This window comes from Humulus lupulus, chromosome 1, assembly GCF_963169125.1.
Source record: "Humulus lupulus chromosome 1, drHumLupu1.1, whole genome shotgun sequence".
Lineage (NCBI taxonomy): Eukaryota > Viridiplantae > Streptophyta > Magnoliopsida > Rosales > Cannabaceae > Humulus > Humulus lupulus.
In genome coordinates this window covers 309,354,896-309,381,664 of record NC_084793.1, presented here as the reverse complement: position 1 = coordinate 309,381,664, position 26,769 = coordinate 309,354,896, and the positions used below count along the sequence as shown (strand labels likewise).

Sequence of the window (26,769 nt, the reverse complement as noted above, 5' to 3'; positions counted from 1 at the left end):
ATATTCTCCACTAGGATCCTAAGCTTAGCTCATTCCCATATTATGTAAAGTTTATTATTGTTGAATGTCGTTGTTGAGATATTTTTAGCTGTAGTTTGAATCGATGAACCTGTTTTTATATGTTATAATAATGCAAGTGTCTAAAGTACAGTGTTTGTGTGTGTGTTTTTTTAACGGCAAAGGCCATAACGATCCACTGTGAATTTTTTTAGTTGAGGAAATGACACAGAAAACAATGGCTTTCTTTTTACAGGTTAGAGGATTAGATTCCTAAAAAAGAATACTTTGTATGGGGATTCTGGCCCTTCTCTTTGTCATACATCTAGATTTGAAATTTAGCTTGATCTTTTGCTCTTTTTTATTTTATTTTTTTTCCTTTTTGTATAAATAGATTAAAAAGAATTGTACGACAGAATAAATAAAAGGACCAAAACCAAGTAGTACCCAGTGTCATAGAGGAGGAGCAGCAGTTTGGATATTAGGTTGTTTTAAAAGGTTGAGCCTTGATTTGAGTTCATGGAGAAAATGCAAAAAATCATGCCTCCAAGACCATGTGGGGTCGTTTAGAGCTCTTATTGAGTTGAGGCACACTAGTAGAGTACCACCTTCGTGTAAAAGTACCTGGACAGTAATCAAATAATACCAACCATTAAATTATTAGTTAATATAGTGATTTTCTGAAGATTAAGGACTGAAATGAAATGGAAAAAGAATCTGTTTTAGTTTTGGTAAAACGACTAGTACATATAGTTCCAATTATGGGAGTGCTCTTGCAATACCTAACCTCATTATTGAAAGTTGTCTTATATATAAATCCAAAGAAAACACAACTGGCACTGAGATTATTAGACTTGAGATAATACAAAAGATCCTTACCGTTAACCATAGTGGAAGAAACCCCATAACTGATGGAAGCGCGGCCATGACTATACAAGATAAAGCGAGGGCAACGTTTTGCTTAACCTGAATGGAAATATGGAGTCAGTAACGCTGCCGGAAACAAATAACAAAGGATACATTACTAGAGAGAGTCTAGAGATTAGCAGGTACCAGTGAAGTTGTTTGCCTGGACTTGGCTATGCAGAATGGTACCCCGGAAATATTGTCCCGTAGCAATAGCACATCAGCAACGGCTATAGCAGTTGCACTAGCACGCTGGGCAAGGACGATTCCTATAGTGGCAGCAGCAAGTGCTGGGGCGTCGTTAATTCCTTCGCCAACCATTATTAGACCACCCCCTGTGATAAAAAATATGTGAATTGAGCGTTACCAACACGGTTTTACATCGATAGGATTTAGAAATATGTGACACCAGCTATAACTTAAATTGGGATGTGAAGATATTTTAGTGAACTGGTGGAGTGCTGACCAGATGACTTAGCCGTATCTCTTGAAATTTCCTTGATATGACTGAGCTTGTCCTCAGGCTTTAGGCTGCAATAAACTTCATTGATGCCCACAGCATTTGCAACTCTCCATGCACTTGATTTGTGGTCACCAGTTAACATCATCACACGAAGCTTTCCTTGGTCTTGTAGTTCTGTTATGACATCTACAACACCAGGTCGCGGTCTATCTTCAAGGTGAATAAGAGTGACCTGAAGACTCGTGAAGAGCTTCAATTTAGTGAACCATCGATTTGAGAGAAATGTGATTAAAAAATGAAGTTTCTACTAGAAGGAAACTACTTTTTTCTGACTATGGTTTTTGTAAATTATTTAATGATTTTGATTTCCCTTTAATGTAATTTCCTATTCTTTGGTATTAACTTCGGATAATGATAAGAACTAAAATTTAAGCATTGGTATTGCAGATTTTAAAATAGACAAAAATAGCACTGTTGTTGTAACATCACCTTTTCATTGACTGAAAGTGCAGCACGAACAAATTCACTTCCATATGACGATGCACTAACAGCATCCTCGATCTTTATTGAATCACCTTTAGATTTACAACGTGAGGTGATAAAATCAACAGAGCCAAGTGACGCTTTCAACAATTTACAATCTCCAGCTTCTGACTGTAATAACTTTAAATGAATGTAAATCACTTGATCAATAAATAAAGAAAAAGCGCATAAAGAATTTAAAAGAAACAATAATAAGACTAAGAGTAATATAAATAAACATAAAAAAGAGCGGAGTGAAATGGATACGTGTTGGCACAACCATCAATTTTTTTTGTTTTGAAATGCTTGGCACAACCATCCATTACACTCTTATATTGGTTGATGTGTGTTCATTACCATGAGTTTAGAAATGAAAAAAGGCACAAGGTGTCACCATTTAAAGAAAAAAACACAAAAAATATACATGGCTGATGAAAATCTCTACAAGAATTTGTGTGGATAACAAATGCCTAAGCAAGTAAGCAGCAATCATGAATCTAAATACAATTATTTGGGAAAAAAAATAAAAGCAAGATTATTTTCTTATCAGCTAGATGGCATCATATTCCATTACATAAATAGGACTTACCTCAAGGCTATTGAGAGTAGCGATGAGACCTCTTCCTGGAAAATACTCAAAACTCTCAACTGAGACAGAAGGAAGGTCTTTCCCAACACTATGGTCTACCACAGCCCTGAAACAAACGAGATAGAAAACCACCGTCACAATATAAATATGTGTAGAAATTCATACTAATGACTATTATAAAATCATTAAAGGCCAGAAAAGCCCTCCGATTAAACTTCTATTTCCGTTCATCTTGGGTTTGTCAATTTCCTATCAACATGTTCTTGTGGAGGAAATCAAAAGTAGGATATCTTGTTATATGCTTTAATTGATTCTCTATGGATTCTTGTTGAGATCGTGTATTATGGAGATCTTGTTTATTCATTTCTCTCAACCAATGCAACCCCACAGAGCATGGATCAGAAAATCGAGATATTAAATGATAAGGCAGTAGTGATACAGCCAATATGAGTAAATAATTTAAAGATTACAGACCAAAAAGCTACTGTGAAAAGTAAATTCTATGGTCCAGTGACGCTACCTTCCGATAGGATGAGTGGTACCCTTCTCCATGGCAGCTGCAACTGCAAGAGCTTCTTTCTCACAGTTCGGGATACAGCAGGTAGTCAAATTTGAGTTATTGTTTCCAGCCTGATGTCCATAAATTGGTTCAATTGCTTTGAATGCTAGTTTCCCTGTTGTCAACGTCCCGGTTTTGTCAAATGCAATGGTATGACAAGAAGATAGAGCATCTAGTACATGCCCGCCTTTCAGCAATATTCCCTATGAAAAAGAATAAAAAGCTTGTGATTTAAAAATCAAGCGAAATTCAGATATTCTCGACTCTGGCCAAAACATACCTTTTTTGCACAGGAACTGATTGCAGTAGCATATGCCAACGGAGCTACAGCCAAAGCACATGGTGATGCTGCCACCATGAGGCCCAATGCCCTGTACACCGAACCTCTACAAGCTAAAATGATTAACCATATATCAATCAAACAGAAGATGAAAATTTCCCTGACAGTGCAAATTAGGGAGGAAAAAAAAGAGCTGCATGAATAGGAATTCACAAGTTAACTCGAAAGTCAACCATTAAAAAACAAGAAAAAGAAAGAATATACATGTAACAGATCAAGTATTTGAATATTTTTTATCTTGACACCTTCTAGTTGGAAGACCAACTCAACATTTCTTTACAGTATATATATGCATGTAATATATATTATATATGAACAACAAGAAGCAATTTTTTGAAAGTACTGAAAATTAGAGATGTTACAATTTTTTTTTAAAAAAAAAGTTAAAGCTGAGCTCTGATTGAAACCAACAAATAAAAAAGGACCATTTTAAGGTAAGAGTAGGTGTTTCATAAAATTTTAAATCCCATAATGGGGTACGTCAAGAGAATGTAATAGATAGTATTAGAGTTAATGAGGGCACTGTATAAACTAAATACTACCTGATGTTCCAAAGAATGGCCACTTGAAGAGAAATGGACCAATGAGAGCAATAGCTACAGACAAGACTACGACAACCTTGCTGTATTGCTCACCAAATTGGTCAAGCCACCTTTGAAGCTTTGGTTTATTCAAGCGTGCTTCTTCAGTCAATTGTACTATCTTGCTGAGTGTTGACTCTTTCCACGTTTTTGTAGCCTGAATCAGAAACGATTTTAACAAATTAAAAAACAACAAAAGGATATTTATGAAAAATATCACCATCTCATTTCTTTCAGCACCCAAGCACCTTCATCATAAACAAACAGACTACTGGCACCATAATCTTTATAAATTTAATAAAATTGCCAAATCCTCCTATATTCCTATCAAACATCATGCTTCCATCCATTTTCATGAGGTATTGGCAAATCAGTAAATTTCTTGTAACGTGCAACTAAAGATTATAGAATAGGACATTGTATAATGGAAAACAATCGGTTTAAGCTATGATTTGCAAATCCAATTATCAGAGGAAAACACACATAAATATTGACACCAATTCTCCCTTCATTGTGTTATATATCTATGAGAAAATCCATAAACATACCTTCACAATTATCCTACCATCCAAATTTCTTGCTCCACCAGGAATCCTGTCTCCAGCTTTAATCTCTAAAGGTTTGACTTCACCCGTCAAGTGTTCGATAGTAATGGTTGCATTGCCTTGAAAAACTTCACAGTCTACAGGCACAGACTAATCACAATAACAGCTTCAATTAAGATGCTTTCATTCCAAGTATCAGTTATTAGTGTTCATAAACTTAATTTCCATATAAGATCTCTGTATCTACTAATTAACATAATGACTTAAAAAAAACGCTTTGTAACTTACAATGGCAAACTAAGAGAAATGATTAAATTAAGTGAAATGAAAAGAACACAGACAGAGCTAGAACCTCGCTAAATGAATTCAGAAAGCTACAAATATGTATATATATATATATTTATATACGTATGAGTGTTTGTGTATTTTTCTTTCTTTTTCAATAACATCATCCAAAAATCACAATATTGATGAGTAACCACTCGACATCTATTACAACAGAGGATTAATGTTTTCACACCATAATTCTTAAAGATAGATAAACCCATTCATTTGATAGTCCATCACATTGGCAACATTTTCAGTCTTGAAATTGTTTTCAGACCATCATTCAAGTAGCAAAAAGGCATCCATATGATAGTCCAGGCACATGGATAGATTTTTTAGTGTTAAGAGACATAGTAATGCTAGTCAAGAACTCACATTAATATGAAAAGTTTCAGAACATAAGATGCATTTAAAGTTAATTGATCAACAGCTAGACTTTCACTAGGTTCAGAGAATATAAATCCTACGAAAGCAACAATCAATTCTATATTATACTCCTTTCACCTCAGAATTTGAACATTCTAGCTTACTATTCCAACAAACAAAACTGACATGAATAAAATTAGCATCACATACCTCACCAGCTCCAACCAAAACATAGGATCCCACTTCTATATTATGTACAGGAACCCTTTTGTATGCCAAATCGGTTGTGTTAGGAAGTCTATCTTCATTCATATCCAGCACAAGAGCAGATTCGGGATGATTTTCCTTCAACTCTTTAACATCAATCATTGAACGGCTGGTGAAGTACTCTTCAGCTGCAGTCATCCCAGTGTTATATAATCAATTTTTTTTCCAAAACAATAAGCTATTCTTAAACGTGATTGTGCATGGCTTACCTATATGAGCCAAATTAAACATGGCAAGAAGTAACCCTCCTTCTAAGGCATTCCCCATAAATACTGAAGCAAATGCCGCTAGAGCCATTAATACATGGATGTTAACTTTCCCACCACTAATGTCAATAAGAGCATCAAGAGCTGCAGAGACCTACATCCAAAGTTGAGTATATCGTAACTAATTGCTACTATAATCTTATATTCTTACGAACTAGGAAAACAATCAAACTCATATATAAACATACATAGTGTTTTTCACTTAAAAATACAACTGTTTCTACAAAGACAGGTTATCTCAAAATCATTGGCATTCTGCTGTGAGAAAACCCCAGATGGTATAGCATATTGCCACCGATTAAATTTCAATTTATAACAACATTGCAGTGGATTCTGTAAAGACAACAGTCAAATGAAAATCCCAGTTGATATAAACGTTACAAGTTATATAATTATGCAAGACCAACTAAAAAATTGTGTCAACGGTCAACAAAATAATGCCAATACAAGCATGTTATAAGTTCAACTATAAATAATTTTACTCAAAATTCAAATTTTACCCCAACGAGAGGAAAAGCAACGAGAATGAAAGCATTCTGTAAAGGCTTCGCAACCGTCTTTGGAAGCAAGTGAGGACACACAGCAGCTGCAAGAAGCAAAGCCGTGGAACCGCAACACATATACAAGTGCTCCCTCAAGAAATTAGCCAGGTCGGTCCATTTCACAGCCTTGGCGAATCTAAGAACAGCTTTCTGAGCTGCCGCCAGATCAGAACTACCGCCGCCACAATCTCCGCAATGGTGGTGATGGTGATGGTGACGGTCATGATTATGATCTTCCTCGTGGTGATGGTGATGGCCGTGATCCGCGGCAACGACGGAGCAACGAAGATTGGAGAAATTGAGCGAAGAAGAAGGAAAGTTCTTGAATCGTATAGAGGAAAAATACAGTGCTTGGCGAAAGACGATGGGTTTGGGCGAGTTGACTCGGTTTCTCCCTTTGCGACTCAGAAGGAGGGAGTTGTTGTACTTGCCAACGCCGATCGAGTACTGAAGAGTTTCCATAGTGTTGTGCTAGGGTTTCCAGGGATTCAAATTGAATTCATCTTCTTCGATTAGCTGAGACTAGAAATCCATAAGCTTGAACAACTGAGCTCGAAGAATCGTTAGCTATGGAGGAAAATTGGAATTACTACTGGTTGTTTTTCTCCTCGTCTTTTAATTAATTAATTTATTAAATAATAATTTAATTATTTATTTTATTTTGCTATTTTACCAATTTGTGGTGACATGCGTTCCACACGATGTCCTCATTCTCAGGGGCTAAAATGTAATTTTGTTCGAAGAGAGAGAGTTAGATGTAGATACGTGGCGTATTTTGATTTGTTGTTGGACTCCAGTCTGTCCATTAGGAAAAGTAAGATAGTGACACGTGTTATGTAGTTAATTATTGGTCAGTCTGGACAAAATCGTGAAACTGAGTTGAGTGTTTGTCCTCAGAAAGCAGCATGAAAAGGACCGATGTGGAGACGTCAAACGACAATGGGGAGTCCAACGACGTGAATTTTTGAAGAAAATATTTTTTATTGGTGGAGAAAAACGACAACAAAGAGTAGCCGAAAGAGAGGGAACGACATGATATAATAGAGAAAATAATCTGAAATTTGGAAATTATTTATAATGAGGTAAAAACCACCGTAATTGGCAAAGAATAACGACAAAAAAGGGAAAAAACAACATTTACAATAATTACAAACGACAATTACAAGAAAAAGCGACAATAATGAGCGTTTAATACAAAAACGATAATTAAAAGTTAAAACGACATCTATACATGAAAACGACAATGATAATATAAAACGACAATAAAGAAAAAGACACTGAAAATTAAAAACGACAATAATAATGAAAAACGACATAAATATTTCAGATAGCATACCAAACTCAAATTATTGATCGTGTTGACTATAGGATGCAGAATCACATATTGTCTCTCTCCATTTCAAGATTCTTATCAATGAAATATTGGTTTTTTCAAAATATATATACATGTATGTATATTTCATCTAAAATTAATGTGTGCATATAAATACATGAATTTTCTTAGATATGGCATCACTTTTGCCATTACATTAAGGACATTTTTTATTTTCGATACTTGGAGAAATTACAATTCAAATATTTTTTATATGATAGTATACATGGTAGTTATAATAAGCATCCCGCCAATTTTCGAGAGATTCCAAATAATTAACGCTGCCGAAATCAGAGTTCAAATAGTCACTTGCACGCGTGCATGATTTTTTTTATATGCGTAGAGACTGTTTAAACTCTGATTTCGGTACTATAAATTATTCATAATTTCTACTATAACTAACTATCATGTATGCAGTCATAAAAAAATTGGATTATAATTTCTCCAAGTGCCAAAAATAGAAAACGATCCTACAGTTTTGCCCTTTCTCTTTTTAAATACATATAACTGAACTAGTTAGAGAAGAAAGTGGATTTTGGCCAATGTTTGCAGGAAAACACCCCTAGACCAAATCCCAAACCTGCAAATAAGATAATTCCAAAAAGAAAAATGAATAAGAATTAGAGAGAAATCTTAAATAAAGAAGTAAAATATTCATAATAATATAAAGGGTAGGTAACCATTTGGTACCCTGAGTTTTTGAAAAGTATCATTTTGGTACCCTCTGTTTTCAATAATGCTCATATGGTATCTTGTATTTTAAAATCGTACATATTTGGTACCCTAAACTCAAATTTAATAAATAAAATTTTACCAATTTAATCAAACTGCTGTCAATTATGTAAGTTCCAAATTTAAATTTAATTACTTAATTACATATAACTGATGACAATTTGATCACATTGACAAAATTTTATCTATCAAATCTGAGTCTAGGGTATCAAATATGTATAATTTTAAAATACAGGGTACCATATGGGCATTATTGAAAACAGAAGGTACCAAAATAATACTTTGCAAAAATATAGGATACAAAATGAGTAAATTCCCTAATAATAAAATGTTATACAATTGTTGAACCTGAATTTTGCCATCAGAGGAGGCTGAATATAGCATTTCTCCAGCCATATCTGATGTCAAGGAAGTAAACTTGGTGTGTCCTCCACAACTCATTTTAATGGAAGCAACTCTTGTGTGTCTCTCTTTTAGCCAAACATCAATGTTGCCACATTTAGAGGCTGTGAATACAAAATCATTGTTTATGGCTATGCGTTGGATGTCCAACCCACTTGGGAATGATCCCACTATTGCCTTTGATGAGAGTAAGAATATCTTTAGAGAAAAAAAAAGAAAGAAGAATTTAGTTTGCATATTAATATTGTCATTAAACTTTCACTAGTAGTTGTGAATGATCTTTCAAAATATACTATATCATGTGTTTTTAATAAAATACAATGTTAGCAGTCTATGTTCTCGATAATGGTTATCCATTACCTTCTAATTTGAAGTCTTACATACTTTGCTACGCTATATTATCGATAATAGTCATCGGGTACCTATAATTTGAAAATATGTATAATATATATAGAGAGAGTTTCTTAGTAGAGACATTATTTTTGCCCCTACTGGTAGCGTCGTTTCTATTTTCGGTACCTGGAGAAATTATAACTTTTTTTTTTATATGACAGTGTACTTATAGCAGACATACCACAAATTTAAAAGAAAATATTAATAATTTATGATGCCGAAATTAGGGTGAGACTATTTTACAAGCTTATAAAAAGAAATAGACATTCATGCAACTCTTTGCATCTTGATTTCGTCACTATAAATTATTATGAATTTCTTGAAATCTGGTAGGACGATTGTTATAACTACTCCGTCATATAAAAAAAATTGAATTATAATTTCTCCAGGTACCGAAAATCAAAACGCTGATACCAGTTGGGGCAAAAATGATACTCCTTTCCCCATATATGGTACTTATTATTTATGAAAATTTGAGTCTAGAGTACCAAAGTATGTACAATTTCAAATTACGAGAGTGTCCAATGATTATTATTGGAAACACAAGGTAACAACCTTATATTTCCTTAAAACACAGTGTGACAAATACTTATATTTCCTAAACTCTAGTTTGAGCAAAAACAAATGAGTTATATTCATTTATATACCTTTCCTGCTGTTCCATCGACTGATGAACCACCAGCAAAGAGAACTCCATCATGAATTTGGAGGGAATATATGGTTTGTTTCCCCAACAATTTTCTTGTACCGGAATAGAATGTGTTTGATGTATAAGTACATAAATCCACCTCCTGATTTCCACAGCAGAACAAAAAAAGTAATGATAATTCAATTAGTAACATAATAAGATTGTGTTAACACATACAGTTATGTGCAAATATTTACCTGGATGCTGTAACCAGAACAACCACAGTATAATCTATTCCCTGTCATTGCAAGACACTTCACATACTTGTTGAAGTTTATATGCTTTGGTGTCCCAGACCAATCATAAACCTGTTACCACATAAAATTTAGAATAGTCTTTTCTGGTTTAGATTTATTTGAATGTTGTAAGTGTTCAAATTTGCTTGACTATTTCACTTGCCTTGACTCCACTCCCTTGGGAAATAAAGCAGGCTAATTTAGCATTGGCTGTCAAGTCATGTACTGCTTCTTTCACATCATGAACTTGAATGCAGTGGATTTCTTCTGGTTTGACTGTCCATACCTATTAAACATAGCCAAAATATTCACACAATGTTTTGGTATTATTCGTGTTTGAAACAACAAGCTTAGTAAGATTGGTTCACCCGAATTGTTTTGTCCAATGAACCACTGTATAGTTTATCTCCAGAAGATGAAGCATGGAGGCATGTGACCGCCTTTGTGTGCTCGCGAACCTCTTGAATCAGCCTCAGTACCCCCTTCCCAGCATCCCACACCTAGAAGAATAGATTAGACACTGATGTTTGTGGTGTGAATTTGCCATAAAAGAGAGTTTTGGTTAAGTTCTTACCTTTATAGTTCCATCAGAATGGCTGCTTAAAACCCGACCTTTTAGATGAATCAAGGACAAGACCTCTCCGTTCGTACAAGAGTCTAATTCTACTAGCTCAGTACAACTCCACAACTCTGTCTAAAATACAGAGTAGTTAGCAACTATATGTACTAACTTCTTTCACTTTAATATGTTTTTTCAAGGGAATATACTCATTTGGTACCCTATGTTTTTGCAAAATATCATTTTGGTACCTTCTGTTTTCAATAATGCTCATATAGTACCCTGTATTTTAAAATCGTACATATTTGGTACCCTAATATCAGATTTGATAGATAAAATTTTATCAATTTAATCAAACTGCGGTCAATTATGTAAGTTACAAATTTAAATTTAATTACATAATTACATATAACTGATGACAGTTTGATTATATGGACAAAATTTTATCTATCAAATCTGAGTTTAGGGTACCAAATATGTACGATTTTAAAATACAGGGTACCATATGAGTATTATTAAAAACAGAGGGTACCAAAATGATACTTTGCAAAAACATAGGGTACCAAACAAACGAGTATATTCCCTTTTTTCAATTGGTCTATGATACTTACTGCATCCACAGATGGCAGGTTCATCAATGTTTTCATTATATCAGTCACCACCACAGAATTCCTCTTAAGCTTTCTCAATGTCTTGTAGATGGACTTAGCATACACTCCAAGTGCTCTAGCTGCATCTGAAAATTCGAAACTTGAAGTTCAACCTCTATCGAAATGTAATGTAGACAAGTTTAAAAAGTTTCTCTGCTCCAAGTATTGACTTACCTGGATCACTAATGAAAGTTTTCAAAGCTAGTGTTGCCAAAATCTTCTCCTCCATGTTCTTAGATGATTGGAGAACATTTATGAATTCATCGAGCAAAGACTTTCGAGCAGCGATTTTCACACCAGTTTCAGGAATTGAAGAGAGCATGTATGTGAGCCATGTGGCTATGACAAGACATGCCTTAGCCATTTCTAAGGAACTACTCCTTAGACATTCCTCTAATGCTTTAAAAATAGAACCCTTCTCATGGTTGCAAAGCACAAAAGCAACCCTCTTCTCCCAACAACTTATAGCTTTCTCTTCTTCCTATATAAGAATTTAAGATTAGTACTAACACATAGCTAAGTGGGGTTAGTATGATCGCTCAAAAGAATCAGTAGTGAAGTAATTGCATACCATTTTTTCCATGAAATCAGTGTCATTTTTCTTTAAAGCATTGTAAGGTTGATCAAACCCAGCAATTTGGAGCAACCAAGCTTCAATATATGAATCACCAGATGAGGTAATGCGCCCAATAATAGATGTCAAGGCATCTATAGCCATAATTTGAGAATTAGAAAACTCTTTTCTTCTAAGTGCTTCAATCAATGCTTCTATAGCTTCTTCCCTATAAATGCTCATCTTCCGTGGTTCAACCTAGAAAAGTGAGAATCAGAAGAACTTGTGGTTAGTTTTACTCAAAAGCTTAATTGACATTATGGATTTTATGAAGTAACAGCACAAACAAACCAGAAGATCAAGCTGAAGCAGAAGACTAGCGATGGCGGGTTGATGCTCCATAGGAGCCATTTGAAGGTAAACAAGAAATGTATGCATGGAACTAAATGCTCCTATATCTTTAATTGTTTGTAGTATTTGATTTGAGAATGTTCTCCTGCAGAAAGACAAAATTGGATAAGCACATAAGTAAATAAGAACAACCGCATGTCCAAAATTATCAGGCAAAATTCAGCTGTAGCTAGATATGAAGTGTTTATAGTCTGTACCTATTCAATTGAACAAGCTCTGAGAGAAATCTTACACATATGCCTCTGACAGAATCATTCCCAGCATGAAATAACTCCATAACAGGAGACAATTCAATTCTACTTGCTATCAAATTCTTGCAACTTTTTTCAGCTTGCATACAACACAAAAGTACTGAAACAACAGACCTTCTTCCTTCTACCCTATTCAAATATTTGACTAAGGCAGGAATCCCATTTGCAGAAATAACACTTAATGCATTGATGGATCTGTTGTTTTCATCTCCACCAACCAAAATCTGCTCAAGAATGGCTATAGCAGCAACCTTGGGATCCATGATAAATTGAAGATCATCCAACTCCTCAATTTTGCTAATGGTTATTTGAACAAGGGAAGGTACAAGATCATGAGCTGAAAGTTGAGCAAAATTTGGCCTAAGCTGGTATATCAGAAGTGCAGCCTCAGCCAATCCATTCTTCAATAGAGCAGCCAAGCAATAAAGATCAGAATCTACACTTGTAAGAATCTCCCCAACGTTTTCATCAGCAGATATCAACTCAGAAAGAATGTAAATTGATGTCCTTAAAACTTCTCTATTGAGAGAAGCCGAGAGTATTTCTACAAAACCATTTACAACGGTTGGTTCAGATAAAGAAGAATGAACCCCAGGATCACCCTTTGACTCTTTCCATAATCTAGATATTGCTGACACTGCTGATTCACACTCTGGCAAGTTTTCAGAAGTGCATAGACACAAAACATAAGGTTTTAAACCATTAATAATCTTTTCAACTTCAGCTTGAGATATCACACTTGTTGGCGAAGCAGCCATGGCTGCAATAGTAAATCTTCTGTTTCTATGGTTGATAAACTCATCAATGCTCTTATGAGAAGGATAATCAAATGTTTCACGTGGAGTAGAGGCTAATGAGGTTTCTCTAGAAGAGTACTGAACTTCCTGAGGAAGATCAGGGAGTTGTTCTTTCCAAGAATTGATCAGTCTCTTTAAAACATAGTTGGTTTTGGGCAATGTACTTGCAGCTAGAGGTTGTCTTGTAATGGGACATGTGGTGTTTCCTCTTTTCAGCCATTCTTGAATTGCTTTGCTCTCATATGTTTGACCTGTTTCGAGGGTAACTGGGTCACAAAAGATCTGACCAGTGATGGGGCACACAAAATCCTTTGGTGGTCTAGATGTTGGAGTCAACTTCTCAGATAATGGAAGTGAAGAACAGCTCTGCTTTGCTTCATTGTCATCACTAAATGAACTGTAGAATTCAAGAATGGCTGTGTGATCAGCATTTTATGGTTAAGTGCAAACAAATTCATAATAGCTCAAAACAAAAGCAAACAAATACCTATTCTTGAGCAAATGAATGTTAAGATTTTCAAAACTTTGCTTTTGACTACAGTTTTGGCTGGAACCTTGTGGAAGAACCTCCTGAATTGCAAAGAAATTAGTCAAAGGAAGATTTAGTCATTATTAGCTAAAAAGAAGTGGAGAAAATACTGTTCATAGTCTTACTTCGGCATCAGATTCTGAGCTAATGCTATAATCATTACTCATTGGTGGAGACACAGGCAAAGATGTGGCAATGGCGGAATCTGTCATACGATTGGACCTGAGACGCAACAGAGAAGGCGGTTCACACTTCACATCTGGTTTTGGAGATGATATGTTTGGTGAAGAAGTTTTAGGGGAACGAATAGGAGAGAAAACTGATGGTGAATATAGTGGAGTTTTCATCTTAGATGGCTGTATTTTTTGTCCATTTTCTTTGTTGTATGTAACTATGTTGTTGTTGTTGGTGCTGCTAGCAGAATCAAACTTTCTGGTTTTGTCATTAGAATCAGCATTAACATCATCTTGTTCATAATCATACTCATCTTCATTTTCTTCAGGCAATCCTTCCTGGCATAATCACCAACAACAATCAAATGTTAGAATATTTATTTAGATTTGGTATATAAAATCAATTTGTTACAACTAATTGATTTAATATATTAAAGTCAATATTTAATTTATTGACAAAATATTCTAATTAATGGTCAACATTGTTTGTTACCTGATTTTGTTGTTACCTAATTTTTCATATCCCAACTGATTGAGAAAATATCTCAATTTGTGGCAGAGACTCTGATGGTAGGTCTCACTCTAAATATAGAGTACCGGTCCCCAAACTCACTGCTTATTCTGACTTTTAGTAACTCCATCTAAAAGAGTTAGTGAGAGCTTGGAAGTCCGTGTACTCGTTCTAAGGTTATCAATTACAATGGCTGGAGGTATACAATATTCGATTATCTTTTTGTATATGTTCATTCTATATATTAATTCCGCCTATATATACATGTATATAGGATTGTTCATATGTCTATATTTATTTTAATCTAACATCAAACACTACAAAGTTACTCTAAAGTATATGACAACAAAAATGCCAATGAAACAGTTTTCACACATACCTGTGGAGCCCATCTAGGAGACTCCTCCAAATTCTGTGAGACTTTGGAGTACATTTCATTCACCCTTATAGGACCCCTATCCAATTCCACATATGTTAGAAACCACATGAAACATTATCTAACTTCAACACAGCTCAGAAACTAACCTTATTGAGTTTCTTATACCATCTTTTGATTTAAGGAATGGAGCAAAGCCAGCACTCCTAGGCAAGATAGGACCGAATTTTACGAAATCAGGAATGGAACGGCTCACCTCATGCAAAGGAGTCATTGGTGGCTCAGCAATAGGAAACATTGGAATCACTTTCTTGGTCGAGGCAATCGAATCAGAGTTCATACAATCCTTAAAGTACTTGGCATAAAGGCGTGTACTCTCATCCAATGATTCTCCAAAAACCTGTTCGAGCTTTTGCAATTTCTCCACTTGATCAGGCCTCATGGAAACTATCAAAGACTCATTAAAGAATTGTTCCAAATCAATAGTGAAAGACATATCAGAAGAATCAGGGATAACTTCCATGACAAGCCTATGTCTCTCCTCAGAATACCAACCGAAAATCGACCCCATGTGTGGAAGAAACAAGTCTTTCCAGAGCTGGGGAGCGAAATCAATGCGCGAAAAGAAAGGATCAACCATGAACATCTCAAGAACATGAAGAACTGAGTTGGAAACATTGTTCCTCAGTTTCCACAAGTAAGCTAGATTGAGATGAGCCCAGGCAGAGAGGTAGAAGTTTGGGACACCAGCAGTTTTCTGGTTTGAATCCAACATAGCACACACGTGTAACATCTTCTCAGCATAGTCCAAACGTGCGAGCTTGGTTTCCATGTTGGAAGTAGCTATGGCTTCTTCCAAGGCCTCAATGCCCCAGTCCAAATTGGCCAACACTGCTTGATCTGAGTACCTAACCTCTCTCTCTTCCCCGGAGCTTCCATCCTCGGCTGCCAATCTCTCAGCACACTCTTCCTTGTGCTGAATTCTCTCTTCTTTGTTGATCAACCGGTCTCTAATGAAGCCATCAACTGTTGTACTCACTAATCTAACAATGTCTGTTTGGTCCATTGAAACCTTGTTATAGTTTCCAGCCATCTTCAAAGGACTATTCAAACAAGTTTGTATGTTTTAGTATCAGTATATCATATCATAACATAACATATCATATCATTCTGTTTGTTTGGTGAGAAGATGATATGAAAAAAATAAAAAGATAACATAGTGAGAGAATTACTTACTGTATTGAAGAACAAAAAAGCTTTAAAATTGGTTTCAAGGCAGAGAGTGCAAAAATGGCCGGCTGTGAGAGATAGTAGCTGTGCCGGCCATTTGGTTTGGTACATTTAAAAAATCCAACATTCGCTATCAGTATTAGAATATTATTATAACAATTAGTTAATCATTAATTATTTGGGCTAATTAGTATTAATATAGGATTTGTTTGAATAGTCGTTTAGCTAATGACAAGAGCATTTGGCTTTTTGGCTTGATCACAAGACAACTGTAACAAAACACCTCCAAACATTTTTGCAAATATATTTTAATGAGATTTGGTTTTTTGGGTTAATTTTTGGTTAGCCTTTTGGATTAGTCTCTCTGTCTCAACTATGCTCATTGCGCCACAGTAGTAGACGAGTGAGTGAGTGAGATTTCTTATGACTGATTTGCATATTATTGGGTTGTTTGGATTCTAAGAAAATGGACAAGCATTATTGGGTTGATTATTCATTTTTTAGAATGAAAGTAACATCAAGCATATACTGATATCTAATATTGGTTTTCTTTTTTAATTTTTGAGGTTTTATTTTGGAGTATTAATTTGTAGAAAATGATTTTCCTCCTCATAATGAAGGTTGTAGTTCTTTATTGTTTCTTATGTTATATATTAATGTAGATCTTAGGGGTGACTAGTAGTTGTTTATTATGTTGATTTTTAGACTTGGCTTTGAATATATATATATTTATATAGGTTTTAACTACTATTTATAGGTTCTATAGTTGTCTAAGTGCCTCTTTTTCTTTTTTTTGGTTTATTTAAGGTTTCCTTTATGAACAGCTCTTATGTTATTTGACTTTTTTAAACAAATTGCTTCTAATCTATGTGGTAAATATATATTATGTATCCAAAATTTGATTAACACCCCTATTTTTATTAAAAATTAATATATAATATTTTTTTTCAACTTATGTTCACATTTTTTTAATTTTTTTTCTTTGTCATATTCTAAAAAATACATATAAATAATATATATCTAAAATATTTAAATTAAAAAAAACAAAAAAATATAAATCATGTTAAAGTTTATGAAAACAAGATATAATAAAATTATTGACATTAACTAAAAAAAATTAAAGAATGCCAAAAGAAATATTGAGAAAAAGTGTTAAAATTATTTTAAAAATTATTATTTTTTAATTAATGGGGTACTTATATATATTCATGGTACCCTATATGGAAACAGTTATTTAAAAAAAAATTCTTCCTTGTTAGTTTGGTGATGGGTTCTACATGAGTTCACACTTCAAATATTGAAAACAAATAATTAGGGTAAACCAATCAACTCACTTTTGTTTCCATTTTAGAAATTTTGAGTACTAAAAATACCATAAGGAATTTTGGTGCCTGGTAAATCATCTATTTCTTTTGGGTTATTGACGATAAAAATAATTAAATTTTTTTTAATTGTTACACTTTAATATTCAATTTTGTTTATGGTATTAATACATAAATTTTATATTTTAGTATAATTTTAGTACTCACTATTAATTGTCTATTAAGTATGCACATAATTAGATCAATTTAATAGTAACACGCTTAATTTAGACCAATAAAAAAGTAACATATGACTACTTAACATGGACGTTAATAGTGAGTACTAACGGTTGCACAAAAATTTTAATTTAAATATTATTACCGTCGTAACCAAAATTTGAATATTAAAATGTAACAATTAACTTTTTTTTTTTTTTTTGAGTATTTTCGCCCGGAATAACTTTTTTTGCTCTCTCTCAATCTCTTCTTATGCTACTTTGTTCTATGAACACTCACATAGTGTATTTATAATTACACTCATATATTTGTTAAAATGAATCGTCACACTCAAATCAAACAGGTTCATATATTTATGTAATAAATAGCAGCCACAGTAAGTACTCTTAACTGCATTATTGGCTTAATTTGGTCTTTTATGGAGTTGAATGTTCCAGCATTTTTTGAATTATTTTTGCTTGGAGATGGGTCTTAAAAAGAGTACAAAAATCCACAAAATTATACCATCTGACTCGTTTTTCTAGTTTAAACGAATTTTATCTAAGTTATGCATATAAGATAATGAGACGAAATGACAATAATAATGGAAAATGACGAGGGAAAACGGCAATTATATAAATCAACGGCATAAAAAGAAAAAAAACGACAATAATAATAATAAAAACGACATTATTACCAAACGACAATGACAAGAAAACGACAGAAGCTATGAAATGACAATAATAAATAAAAAAAGACAATGAGAAGAAAATACGACAATAATAGCAGAAAACGACAACAATAATGAAAAACGACATAAATATTTAAGATAACAGATTATTTGATGGCGTTGAATATAGGATGTAGAATCACATATCATCTCTCCATTCTAAAAATAAAAAAACATGATTCCACTAAAAAAAAATACACTTAATTTCGCTAAAAGTTTATATTTTTACAGTATCATAAAGTTTTTTTTTTTTTTCAATTTTACGATTTTAAGGAATTTTTTACAGTTTTTTTTTTGTTGTTTTTGTAGTGTTGTTTAAGTTTATCTATAGTTGTAGAGGGAAAAATCTACAATGATGGGAAAGGATGGATCGCAAGCACTGACAATCTGTAGAACAAAGGAAGAAAGATAGTGAAAGTCTTGGGACACCGGGGTGGTGCCAGCCGAAGGGATTCCGACGGTCAAGTTAGTAAGCAATTCGAGTATAGAATAAAGAAAGTAAACAACAAGTAAATAAATCCACTGTCGAGTGGCAGCGAGGGGATGATCTAAGTGATCGATCCGATAGTATTAGAAAGAGATTGAGAGCTTTTCAATGAATGCTTCCTAGGACCCCTGTTAGTCAATTTGTCATTTTTATTTATAGAAGCCTTAGTGGTCAGTTGCCTAGCTCCTGAAGGATGGACATGAGAAGTGATCTTCTTCCTTTTTAGGAGGAAGATCGATTCTTTGGGGCGAGTTAGAGACTGCTTTAGCTAATTGCATGTATCCCACGTGTTTGACATGTTCTTGGGGGTATGTTTGAATAGTATTTTTGGGCTTAGGGCGTGGTCAAAGCTCAACGTTATTCTTGACATGTGGGCTCAAGTTTGTTTGGTACTGAGATTGGGCCTAGTTGTTCAAAGTAGCTTCTTACTGATAGGACTTGACGGGCTTTTTAATGTTTAATGGGTTGTGGGCTGATGACATGATTGATTCGGGCCGGGCCTGGTGCAATTTTTGGCCACTCCAATAGTTGTTTTCATGTTGTTTTTTTAGTTGTTTAAGTTTATGTGTAGTTGTTATGTTGTTGTGTTGATGTTTAATTGGTGTTTAATTGTTTTCAGATATATGTTGAATATTTTTTTAAAACATGTTAGTATGCAATGAATTTGACTTCTAATTGTTGTCCAATTGTTGTTTTTTAATGCAGTGGGTTAATGTTTAATTGTTGTCCAACTGTTGTTTTTAGTTACTTTTTTTATACTGTATTTTTATAAATAAAAAACTTTGAAAATCATATTTTTAAATACTTAAGTTAGTATTTTTGAAAAAAAATCACGAACCCTAAAAGAGTAAAAAAAAACAAAAAAAATATATATTTATGAAAGAAAAAAAAAGCACACCCAAACATCCAATCCAATGTATTTTCGATTTATGATGAAATGACTTTGGTCCTTAATGTTGTGCATTTTTTGAATTATTACTTGGGTTCTTCTTAAAAAGAGTATAAAATCCACAAAAATATTATACAATCTTATTTATCTTTCTATATTTTAGTAAAGAAAATGGGCACTATATATTAGGCTAATTGGCTGCTAATTAAAGACAACCCTTACCTAATTATTATTATTCCTTCAATCTCAGGCCTCTTAATATTCTAACACTTATCTTCATCAAATGAGAAATGAGATTTTGTAATTTTAGTAAGCCATTGCATTGTTGTTTAGCTCTTTTGCTTCTTGTTTCTACTTCCAGTGCGAGATGTAAATATTGTGTTGTATTTGGTTCAAAAAAATAATATGTGATATATTTGGTACAACTTTTAGCATTATGCTCCAATAAATAATTGTAAAATCTGATGAAAAAATAATCTTTCATTACTGTTCATTTAATATTTTATTGAAAATATACAAAAAGTAATAATTTTCCTTATATTTTAGCGAATATATCATTTTAGTCTCGTGAGTTTATACAAAATACTAAATATGTCTCCCAGTCTTCATAAATAACGAAATGGTACTCTTTGTTTTGTTGTTCCTACCAAAATGGTACCCAAAATCTATTTTTGGTCAAAATTATTGTTTTCAAAGACCATATAACCTACTTATATATTTTGTCTATAATTAAAATTATTTTGAATTCTTTTAATAAATTAATAATACTTAAACTTTATTTTTAAAAACATATAAACTTAAAGAAATAATAACAAAATAAAAAAATGAGAATAAAAATAATTAAGTTTTATTTCTAATTCTTATAATAAATTAATAAACATATAAACATACATATATTTAAGTTTTATTTATTTAGGTATTTATGTACTTAAATAAATAATGACATTTTAAGTTTATTTAAGTTAAAATCAAATATTAAATAATAATAAATTATTTTTCATTATTTATTTATTTATTTTATTCTCATTTATTTATTTATTATTATTTCTTTAAACTTATATGTTTTTAATAATAATTTTAATTACTGATAAAATATATAAGTAGGGGTAAAATGCTTTTTGAAAAAATAATTTTGATCAAAAATAGATTCAGGATACTATTTTGGTAGGAACAACAAAGCAGATGGTACTATTTTAGTATTTATGAAGACTAGAAGGTATATTTGGTATTTTGTATAAACTCGGTAGAGCAAAATGGTATATTCAAATAGAAAAAGAAAATCTTTATATTATAATTATTCAAATAGAAAAAATAAGCAGAAAATTTTAATTATCTAATGCTATTAAATATAAGCAAAATAATAAGCTTTCCCAACCATGAAACAAATGATCAAAGGGGCAAATAAAATTGTTGTGAGAGCTTGAATATTAGGCCTAAGAAGAGTTGGTCATGGGGGTTCAACTAATAATTCAAAGTATCCTTATATGACTATTTTAGTACACTAATGTTGTTAAGCTCTTTTGGTTGTTTCTATTGATGTTTTTTTGGACGTTTATTTATTTATTTTTATTACTATTATTAGTAGTATCAAAAGCACAGGAGATATTTGATTTTTGGGCTGAGAAGGGTCTAAAAACAATGATAGAGATAGTGAAGATGGACTATAAATGCAAACAAGGATTTTGAGAAAATGGAAGGTTAGATAAAGTTTGATAATATTTTTTTCTAAGATAATTTTAACTTTGTCGTTTCAAAGAACAAATGTCGTATTTATAGTGTTTTGGTGCTATGGTTCTTTGTTTATGGAGTATGGTTCAAGAAAGCAAAATAAAGCATTTAAAGGGTTATAATTTCTCCTATAAATAAGCCATGACAACATAAAGCATATTCACTGAATAGCATAAAATAAAATATCTCTACGTTTTTTTATTATATTTTTAGGTTCCACAAACAGATATTATAATGTGTTGAAGATCTTCTATTTCATATCACAATACAAAAACAATATTATGGTTGGACCAAACAACTTTTGTGTTATTTTCGTATATTTATAAAAAATTATTCTCTTTATGTTTTAATATTTATAATTTTATATATATACAGTATAATTTTTTCATAGTAGCTTTACTTTAAGCCATACTCATAGGACTTTCAATGTTTCTCGACTCGTGAACAGTTTTCGGTGAGACTTTTTTTTATGACCGTGTATATTGTAGCTATTTAGAGCATTATGCAAAAAATTTCAGAAAATTCTGAATAGTTTATAGTACCGAAAACTAGGTTCACACATGTTGTTTTCCACGCGCATAAAAAAAATTAGTCACGCGTGTAACAACATATTTGAACCAAGTTTTCGGTACTGTAAACTATTCAGAATTTTCTAAAAATCGCGATGATGCTCTAAATAGCTACAATATACATAGTCATCAAAAAAAATTGCGCCGAAAACTGTTCAAAGTTCGAGAATACTGAGAGCCCTACCAATAAAACTTAAACTGAAACCCTATAAAAAAAAATTCTTATATATATATATAGATTCTTAAAGATTTAACCACAATAAGTCCAATATCATACAAATTTTATGAATGAGTAATCATATCCACTCAAATTATGTACCAAACAGCGTGTGTGTCACAGTTTAATAAATATAATTAACTAACCTAAATTGTCACATCGTTTGATATAATATTTTGACACATATTGTATATTGTAGGTACATATCATTATCTATTTGGTCTATTTTCACCCCTTAACGAGCTCTCACTCTTAAAAAAAAAAAATATTCTTCTATTATTATATGTAAGCATTTAGGGCTATACTAAGCCATGACATATTTGATGAGCATACTATCCACTAAAGAACATAGAATAATACAATACCTCTATTATTTTTTATGGGACATTTAACCAAAATGATAGACTAATTATTTTGATAATTAGTCTTTTTTTTACTATGCTCTATCTTAATATATAACACCATTATCTACTTTGTCTTACTAGAAACATTGAATAAATTAAAATATTATTATTATAATATTTAATACAAAATTAAATATTTAATAATTATATTAATATAAATTCACATATTATAAAATATTATCATTATAATAATATATAATACATAATAAATACATTATTTATATATAAGTGTCGTGTGTACAAATAGTATGGATGTGTAACTAAATAAGAAATTAGAATAACATTTATTTTATATAAAAAATAAATAAGTTTATTCTCCAATTATTGAGGCGTGATTTGAATAATATCATTAATGTTTTGTATCTTAAATATGGTAGTTTGTTATCTAAAAAGTGATTGTATTATTATAAAAAAACCGTAAACAGTGTTTTTTTTTTAAATTTAATATGTTTATGTCATTCTTTTACATATAGTATTTTTTTTATTTATTTAAAATTTATATGACAATCATAAAAATTTATTAAAAATAATTAATAATTTTTTTAAATAAAACTAAGTAAATGTGCATTGCACGTTGCTTGCACCTAGTAGTCATAAAAAGTTTTAGTCTCAATTTAGGACCAGTTATAAATAGGAATAAACTCCACATTGTAATAAGTTATTGTACACCCTAATTTTCCACGGGCTAACAGCGAGCTGAGATATGACGTGATTATATCAACCACGTGGATCCCATGTGGCCGGAGCTGTTGTTGTCAGGTCCTACCCATTTAGCTCGAGGTATCCAAAGTTCTGTCAAGACTAATCAAGGGCTGAGTCAGGATTATGAAGACCGCAGGCCACGAAGGTGTCCAGCTCGAGGCTCGAGCTGGAGTTGGAAGCTATGACCTTTTACCAATTCAACCACGCAATGTAAACGTGCATATATCAGACATCACGTGTCTGATATATCCCTGAATTCTCGGACACTCAGCAGGAACGTGCGTGTTGAGGCACCCACGACTGGGATGGGCCGTGCGGCCCATTATCCCCATTTTTATTGATTAGACCACACTTAATGTGTCAGGTTTTAGGAATTAATCATGAATGTCACAGAAGTGACATGAGGTAAAAAGGTCACGGGATGACCCCCCTTACCAACCCCCAGGTGCCTTCTCCTATAAATATGGAAAGGCTGGGAATGAAAAGGGGTTGGATTCTATAGTGTAACAATATACCTTGTAAAAAATACCAGAAAAATAGCAATAATAGTGGCTGGTGGAGTAGAAGGATTTTAACCTTTGAACCACCTAAAAAAAGTGTTTGCATTATCATAGGACATTAAGATCACTTATCTGTTTCGATTCAACACTTAGTACTAATCCCATTCTCTTATCTTCTTAATTATCTGTTGGCGAAGAACCGCGTCAACAGTTATAATATTTTTTTATCCCGCCTTTAGAAAATATGCATCAACATAATAATAATTGTCTTAATATTAAATATATTTATATACTAGATAAAAGCAACGTGCAATGCACATTTACTTAGTTTTAAAATTGTAAACATTGTCTATAATTTTAATAAAAATTGATTCACTATTATCATACACATTGTCTATAATTCTAATAATAGAATGAATTACAATTCTATAGTTTATATTATATCAATAATCTCTACATATATGGCATCTAAACACAACATTGACATATATATATATATATTTACATGACATATATATAAAATATAATAATATTTAAAAATAAATTAATAATATAAATAAAATAAGAATATAAAAAATCATAGTGTAGACAATAGTATATATGCATCAACTATATATTTTTAGTTTCTAATATATCTCGCAATGTGTCATTTGGTGAATTTACTGAAAAAAAAAGAGCTTCAATCACTTGATAAAAAATAAACTATCGCACAAATTTATAAGATAAAAAACTATATGTATGTCTTTATTATTTTTAAATAAATATGATTTAAGTATTTAAATTATCAAAAACTATCTTAAAAATATCTTATTTTAATAAATTAATTAATTTATTTTTTATTAAGTTTATATTTGTTTTAGTTTTTAAATTTGGCAGTGACAATAAAAGATTATATATGTTGACGTCGTTTTTCGTCAACAGTGAAATAAGAGCACGAAAACAATAATCGGTTATGGCCAATAAAAATATGATAAGACAAATGAGATTTTATACGTGGTTCAGTAGTTAGCTCTGCCTAGTCCACGAGTCCTTGTTATTAAACTTAAGATTATCTCTGAAAATTCTTCAAGGATGAATTCCCTAGAGTTTTCTCTTAAGATCACAAAAGTTCCGTCCCTTACAATGATACATGACCTCTCTATTTATAGAGGAGGTTTCAGAATACTATCCCACATATTTCGGGAAGTTATTCTTTATATGCAAATAAATTTAATGGCATTCAAAGCCTGTAATCCTATATACAAGGAAACGTCCCTTGAAGATCAGGGGGCGTATAACTGAACAATTAATATCCCTTGATTATAGGGGATTTATAACAATCAATGTAGACCGCATCTCTCATTGATGATCCACAAAGATATTCAAAATTGTTATCTTATATCGCCAAGGCCCTATTCACCCAGGTCTCTTGTTGACTTTCAAGCTTATAGCATCTTCCCGAGACCACATGACTTCGAGCTCATACGGGTGTCAGGCTCGGAGCCCTAATCCGAGGCCATCCCGAGAACAGACGTACTTCAGGGTCTATCTTTCGAGCTTGTGAGGATCTCGAGGCTACCATCTTCGAAGTCGTCTCTGCTTCGCAGGCTCAATGCCTAGACTTCACAGGCTATTCACCCAGGTCTCTTGTTGACTTTCGAGCTTATAGCATCTTCCCGAGACCACATGACTTCGAGCTCATACGGGTGTCAGACTCGGAGCCCTAATCCGAGGCCATCCCGAGAACAGAAGTACTTCGGGGTCTGTCTTTCGAGCTTGTGAGGATCTCGAGGCTACTATCTTCGAAGTCGTCTCTGCTTCGCAGGCTCGATGCCTAGACTTCGGACGTATTCCAGATATTACGAGTCCATTCATTACGAATCCAGCTTTCGAGGTCACAATTCTCATAGCTCGAAATCTGGGTGTAACAATATATTATATATTTAATATAATATTAATTTTAATTAAATTTTATTTAAGTTATAAAATGTATGATTTTATTATTTTTAAATAATTATTATTGTAAAATATCTCAAAAAATTATTTTTAATTTTTTTAATTATTTATTTATTTAAGTTTGAATCAGGTTTAAAATCTACTATTAAATATAAGAATATTCCGTTAAAATTAACTGAAAAAAATAAAAAAACCGTTAAAACCAACAATTTCCATTATCTACACACTTTTTATATTGAAGAGATATGCTATCTTTTACATACTAAAAATTCATGATAAAATTAATTATCAATTTAGACTTATAAAATAACTTTGTATATTTCCAACATTATATAGATATGTACATTGTAGCTATATCTTGATGTCATTTTCGTTTATCAATGTTTTACATTAAATTTGACTTATTTTAACAATTATTATTTAATTTATATTTGAATGTGTATATTTACAATATTTTATAGATATAATTCTATTAAGTTATAGCATCCTCATAATAATAAAATATGTTAGTCCCAACATTATTACTCTAGAGAGGTTTTACAGTACTTTCTTAAAGACTAACCACAATAAGTGCAATATCATTCGCATTTTATGAATGAGTAATGATATGTATACTCAAACATTATACACAGTGATGCATCACTACTTTTTAAAACAGTATGTCACATTTTTAATAAATATGATTGACTAAGCTAAACTGTCACAATACTGTGTATAATATTTGAGTGCATATTTTGGGTCGACGTATCATTATTTACTTTGTGCATTTTCACCACTTAACAAGCTCTCACCCTTAAAAAAAAGTATATTGCTTCTATTATTATGCACAATATATAATTGTTAATAAGCATTTAGGGCTATAATAAGCCATGACGTATTTGATGAGGCATACTATCCACTAAAGAACATAGAATAAAATAATACCTCTATTATTTGTTATGGGGCATTTAACCAAAAT

The 26,769-nt window shown here is 32.3% G+C and overlaps 1 protein-coding gene and 1 pseudogene across 3 annotated transcripts; both read right to left on the bottom strand.

The window, feature by feature from the left end:
• Positions 1 to 327: 327 nt before the first annotated feature.
• Positions 328 to 6,881, bottom strand: LOC133812827 (probable cadmium/zinc-transporting ATPase HMA1, chloroplastic). Of its 3 annotated transcripts, none has more exons than XM_062246647.1 (13): positions 6,229 to 6,880; positions 5,672 to 5,822; positions 5,406 to 5,590; positions 4,506 to 4,652; positions 3,919 to 4,114; positions 3,317 to 3,429; positions 2,998 to 3,239; positions 2,478 to 2,583; positions 1,856 to 2,029; positions 1,370 to 1,598; positions 1,051 to 1,238; positions 877 to 963; positions 328 to 621 (listed from the first exon to the last, which is right to left on the bottom strand). In XM_062246647.1, the coding sequence occupies exons 1-13, from the start codon at positions 6,730 to 6,732 to the stop codon at positions 451 to 453; spliced, it is 2,493 nt and encodes an 830-aa protein (XP_062102631.1). In that variant the 5' UTR covers positions 6,733 to 6,880; the 3' UTR covers positions 328 to 450. The 3 variants fall into 3 exon arrangements, with proteins under 3 accessions (XP_062102631.1, XP_062102632.1, XP_062102633.1); XM_062246648.1 differs by having other exon boundaries at positions 1,856 to 2,020; XM_062246649.1 differs by lacking the exon at positions 3,317 to 3,429 and having other exon boundaries at positions 2,998 to 3,151; positions 6,229 to 6,881.
• A 1,323-nt stretch (positions 6,882 to 8,204) lies between these two features.
• LOC133781962 (putative E3 ubiquitin-protein ligase LIN-1) lies at positions 8,205 to 15,996 on the bottom strand (annotated as a pseudogene).
• Positions 15,997 to 26,769: the final 10,773 nt, after the last annotated feature.

What these genes read in the sequence shown, in the direction of transcription:
- LOC133812827 (XM_062246647.1), bottom strand. Translation starts at nt 6,732, where the DNA reads ATGGAAACTCTTCAGTACTCGATCGGCGTTGGCAAGTACAACAACTCC. An exon ending in TTGCTTTTCCTCTCGTTGGG is followed by an intron (nt 5,823 to 6,228) that starts GTAAAATTTGAA and finishes CTTTGGATGTAG; the next exon opens with GTCTCTGCAGCTCTTGATGC. An exon ending in ACCACTCATCCTATCGGAAG is followed by an intron (nt 2,584 to 2,997) that starts GTAGCGTCACTG and finishes CGTTTGTTTCAG; the next exon opens with GGCTGTGGTAGACCATAGTG.